At 39.6% G+C, this 5,771-nt stretch overlaps 1 protein-coding gene across 1 annotated transcript; it reads right to left on the bottom strand.

The window, feature by feature from the left end:
* LOC147859987 (3-hydroxy-3-methylglutaryl-coenzyme A reductase 1-like) lies at window positions 1-2,879 on the bottom strand. The gene is made up of 4 exons (XM_087324266.1): window positions 1,886-2,879; window positions 1,474-1,655; window positions 770-1,116; window positions 1-505 (listed from the first exon to the last, which is right to left on the bottom strand). Exons 1-4 carry the CDS (start codon window positions 2,800-2,802, stop codon window positions 245-247), a joined length of 1,707 nt encoding a protein of 568 aa, XP_087180392.1. The 5' UTR covers window positions 2,803-2,879; the 3' UTR covers window positions 1-244.
* Window positions 2,880-5,771: the final 2,892 nt, after the last annotated feature.

Below are 5,771 nucleotides of genomic sequence, written 5' to 3'. Positions count from 1 at the left end.
AAAATGGAAATACAAATAAATTCAATGATAGGAAGACCCAGAAAGAGAGGACTAGTTTTTAAAAAAAGTGGCGTAGCATACCGCGTTCCAACTTTGTTTGCACGACAAAATAACAAAACCATGAATTATGTGTGATTGATTGATTATACAAGCTAAAGGCAAGTAGAGCTACAATAGACAAACAATCCAAAGAAAGACAGCCTATATAGAAAGCGAGAAAATCAACAATTAGTCGGAGAGAACTTTAGGTGACACATTTACCAACGGAATCAGCTTCATTTATGTTCTTGCTTGATCTATTATACTTCATATGGCTCTTGACGAGATGTCCAGCCGCAAGAGCAGACATTAAAGAAAGCTCCCCAGCCAAAACAGATCCTGCAACAATTGATGCCAGCTTTTGCGCATTCGCACCAGGCACAGTTAAACTAGCCCCTTTCACTCCGAGCAAATTCAAACAAGCCGATTGAGATGCTAGTTGTGTACCTCCACCCACCGTTCCCACCTGAGGAAAATCATAATGCAATTTAATTTCATCTATACTAGATGCATCGTATATATATCTAAATATACTGAGCTAAAGATTAATAGTAAATGGAAAACTGCCACATGTGAACAAAGACACTTTAGTTAAACCGGTATGAGACACGACACCTTATAAATGAGCTATAAAAAACAGCCCAACGCTAACTGCCTAATTAATTGAGTTTTATGAGCATAACAGTATTACAAATATTGCTAGGACTTAAATTAAGGCTAGATGTCTTACCTCAATCGAGGGCATTGATACCGAAATATATAGATCATGCCCACCATTTGCCGCCTCCATCATGGTTATGCAGTTGGAGCTCTCAACGTTCTGCGCGGGATCTTGTCCCGTGGCGAGGTAAATTGCACTCACAATGTTGGATGCATGGGCATTAAACCCCCCTAGGGCACCAGCCATGGCCGAGCCAGAAAGATTTTTTACAATGTTAAGCTCCACTAAAGCAGATACTGATGTCTTCAACACTTTGGTGACAACCTCGCCCTTGATAACGGCATCGCATACCACTGACTTCCCCCGTCCATTTATCCAATTCACGCCAGTGGACTTCTTATCAGCACAGAAGTTGCCTACAATCATTGAATTATTTCAAAAACCCACGTGATCAATACAGGTATGTTGAGCACCAAGATTTGTAACATGCATATGCGGGACCGCTATATGTAAACCCTTCATATCACATGTGTAAACCCCCTTATTTGTAAATCTTCCATGAGTTAAACATATACCGCTTTCCTGTTCAGAGCATAAATAACCCCTTTATTTTTGGCACTCTTATGCATTTAGAAAATGTAAAAGAACCATGTTTATGAATATATATTCTCTTAAGCTCACATGATATGAGTTGCATATTTCATAATTGCATCCTCATGATAATATAACACAAAAAATGCAAAGAGACATAATTGGCGACAAGATAAGGCTACCTGATAAGCTGACCACATCCATATCAGGAAAAACATCTTGCAAATATTCGAGCACATTCTGGACACCTTTTGACACCATATTCATCCCCATGGCATCTCCAGTTGAGCAGCTAAAACGCATGTATACATTGCGCCCAGCCAAAGCGCACTGAATATATTGTAACCTCGCGAATCTACTTGACCTGACAAATGTTGTCGGTTCCAAAACCCCAAAATACATTAATTATTATGGCATACTCCTACAAAATAATGAGGATCTAATTCTATCCAAATCATGCCTACACTTGTTAATTATACCCATCATTTACTTTGTTTTGACTCCTCTAATGCATTTTTAATGTAAAGTTACACATAATATACACTTCCCGATAGTCAAACAAATAACAAAAAAATTATTTTGAGAGAGAAATACCTATTGAAAATCGTGCATATGGTCTCGAAGTTATCAGCATCTTCTATATAGAATTTCATCTCCGCAGCACGCCTAGCACAGCTGAATCGTACTGCAGGAGCTCTAGTCATGCCATCTCTCAGAATAACACTGGTAGCACCACCAGACATATGTATAGCCTTACACCCTCTATTGGTACTTGCTACAAGGCAACCTTCCGTCGTTGCCATCGGTACCATATATTCATACCCGTCAAGGAAAAGTGGCCCAGCAACACCCACTGGAATTTGCACATGACCGATGACCATTTCGCAACATTGCCCTAAGACACTTGCATAATCTAACCCTTCTAAAGGAAGACCCACAAGAGACCTTCCAGTTATCATCTCAACTGCCCTTTGTCTAATGACTGCAGCCCTTTTCGCATCTCCAAGATTCGATTCCAATGTATGAGAAGCTATGCTTCCACAACTCACAGCATATGCAATGTCTTCATCACCATTCTCGTGTAAATCTTTACCTTCAAGCTGCAAAGGAGATGGCTTCGAGAGAGGTGGTGCATTAGAGACTATCCCACAATTTTGGGACACACTTTCGGTTCCTTCAGTAAAATCCCATTGTCCATCAGTAGATTTGAGAGCTTGTTGGACATAATCAATCCCAAAGAATCCCAACAAGTATATGAATGAGGCAATAACGGAAACGAATGCAACGATGTCACCGAAACTAAGGATATGTAGGGGTGTCGAGGATCGAATCTTCTTCTCCCCCCATCTTCCCAAGAGGTAGTATGATGCAACAAAGAAAAGTACAATGAAGATTCTATTTGTTAACCATACTGGAAGTGGAAGAGCATCTGATGCTAGTAGCTTTGCATTCTTTTTATTGTTTCCATTCTTCTCCACTAGAGGTACATGATTTTGGAGCTTGGAGGCCATCCTACACAACTCTGCAGATCATAAACAGATCTACAGAAAAGCTGCCAAACCACACAAACACAAAATCATATTACAGGTTGTTCTTAAGAGTTAGACCTAAGCATAATTTAGAAGGCAACAGGTTTCACAAAGGAAAAACATGCGGGGCTTTCTTAAGATCTTGATCTATAATCAGACTAAAGCAAACTTTGGAACGTCATTTTTCATAAACCAGAGAGATGCGGTGCTTTCGTAACGTTTTTCTATACAGTCAAAACCAAAGCATAATAGAAAGTAATATGTTTCCGATAATAAGAATCTAAAAAATAGATTTTATGAATGGGAGGTTGGACTTACGTTGTGCAGATCTACATGATGTTGGATACTCTAATCCAGCACATTATTAAGAATCACATGTTAGAATAAAAAACTCCAAGCTGGGATATGACAAACATGCAGATCTAGTGTACATGACATATAAAACCTATTTAGTGAATTCACGGAAAAGTGTGATGCTTGAATCCCGTCGTTCATGAAACATGGACGAAACAATAAAAATCGCATAGTTTTTATGGACACAGGTAATTAGGATTTAATGAATACCAGAGTAGGTCTCAGGTTCATAACTAAAGTAGATCTGGCGGCTAGTTAAACTCCAACCCTCTATATTAAATTGTCTTAATTCATAATGTTCATTAAGTTAGTTAACTCATTAAATTTACCAGGGTGAGTTCCTAAGAGCCATTAAACCCAAAGGTAATTGGTTAAGGTTTTGGATTCCTACTTCCCTGTAATTGGTGGGGGTTATGGTAAGAAAATCCACAACTCTAACCTGATAATGGTATTTAAGATTACACCCTACTTCCAGTGACATCATAGGGGTTGATGTTAAGAAATTCACAAATTTCCCCCAATTATGGTAATTAATATCAAGGACTTGGATCCCTGTTATCTGACACATCTTAAGGGTTAATATATGAAAGATTGTGGATTTCCTTTAATGGTTTCAATCAAGGGCTAATTTTGGAAGCTTGGAGCCTTAATTGAAAATAGGTCGAAGGGTTATATGTACCACAATATACAATTTTGACCTGGTTAACATACTTAAGATCAAAGTACTGAAGATCAAGGTAAAAATACTAAACCGCGACATAACTGAATGAATCTGAAAAAATATAATGTTAACTACATAAATATCCAATTTCCTAACGCTACATGGAAACCCTAACCCTAATTATATGAATGTGAAAAACTTGCAACCTTAAAATTACCAAAACGAGCCTGAAATTTCTGACCCTATTTTTATAAACCTGAAAATCCTAATGCTAACTACATTTGTCTGATAACCTAGGCCCAAGTATATGAACTTGAAAAGCTCCAACGCTAATTGCATAATCTGAAAACATTAAACATAACGCTAAAGTTATGAAACGGAGAAACCCTGAACATAACCCTAGCCTTATGATTGGAACTGTACGAATATGCATTTGGAAGCAATGCATTTGAAAGCAGAAAAAAAAAACCCAAAAATGCAGAAAACCCTAGATCCCGCCTCCTTCGAAAGGGAATCGATGAGGGAGAAGAAGCCTTTACATCTGAACAGAGATCAAGGGTTATCTGCATTGTTTTCAAAACGACCCAAAAGGAAGGGAGGGAAGGATTGGACGGATTCAAAGGCGTCCGGGAAAGAAGAGAATTTTAAATACAGAGAGAGAGTGTATGATTGTGCGAGAGAGGGCAAAGACAGAGGAGGAAAAACATACCTGTGTGAAGGAAAGAAACCTTATGGATGGATGGATGGATGGATGGATTAGGGTCTCTGCTTCTGGGGAAGCACAGAATTAGAAAACAGAGAGACAGAGAGAGACAAGAGGAAGAAGAAAGGAAGGGGAGGGGTTAAATATGAGCCCCTGCTTTTCCTTCTCTCTGGCCAGAAGAACAACTATTTCTGTGTATAAATAAATACATGTAAGTTGGAAACCACATATAGCCATGGCCATAGCCATAGCCATAGCCATAGCCATAGCCATAGCCATAGCCATGCATGGGCCCATCATCATCACATGACACCTTGTCCAGCTAAAAGACAACCTAGCCCTCTCAATCATCATTACTACACATACATACATACATACATACATACATACATATATGTGTAATATCCCCTCCTGCCACTGACCACACCGAACACACGCTATCAAGACACTTCTTCTTCGTCTTCTTTTTCCCCTCGAAAATATTGTTTCGTTCGTTATAAACTGTTGTTACAAGAACGTCGGCCTACCATCAAGCTTCCCTTTATATGTTTGCACTCTTCCATGGGTCCCCCATCCTTAAAGAATGTAACGCTATTTGAGACGCTCGTGTCAGTGCGAGACAGATAAACAGACAAACAAACAAACAGATGATATAGCATTTGCCCCAGCTTTATCCATGGAACCTTTGTTGACCAACAACTCGATGATTGCGTGCCCCACATCACCTAGCTCTGTCCACATGCGCATCAATACACCCACGTGCATGCCCACTTTGCGATGACTATCTCGGCCACCCACCCCCGTTGCATGGGCATCATCCCACACAAGTGAGTTGCCCCATTACAAGAGGTATTGTGTGCACATATCGTCTGCCATTCGTAACATGTGCATCCAGTCGTGCGTTGGTGCAGTCCAAGTAGCCAGGTTGCTAACTGGTGAGTAAGCCATGTATGGTACGTTTCATATTGACAACCTCACCTACATTCATAACATGAATCTATGCATGTCGACCAAATGAGAGATTTTTTACCAAGTTGCAATTTGGACGGTTGCCATACCAACAACATTTGTAATAATGGTATGTGGTTCATACTGACAACTTGGCTTCACAGAACTTGATGTGGACCAATAATCGACATTTGAGCAAATTGTTCATTGGAAAGATGCCACACAAGATTTGTAATAAGGTTTGACTCATGTTGGCAACTAGCCTTGGTTAATAGTCCATCGTCC

The sequence above is a fragment of the Azolla caroliniana genome, unplaced genomic scaffold (assembly GCF_043228905.1).
Source record: "Azolla caroliniana isolate FFs.n. ecotype wild unplaced genomic scaffold, voAzoCaro1.0.p SCAF_9, whole genome shotgun sequence".
NCBI classification, from domain to species: domain Eukaryota; kingdom Viridiplantae; phylum Streptophyta; class Polypodiopsida; order Salviniales; family Salviniaceae; genus Azolla; species Azolla caroliniana.
Note: the sequence above shows the minus strand (reverse complement) of the source record. Positions and strands in the feature narration are given on the sequence as shown.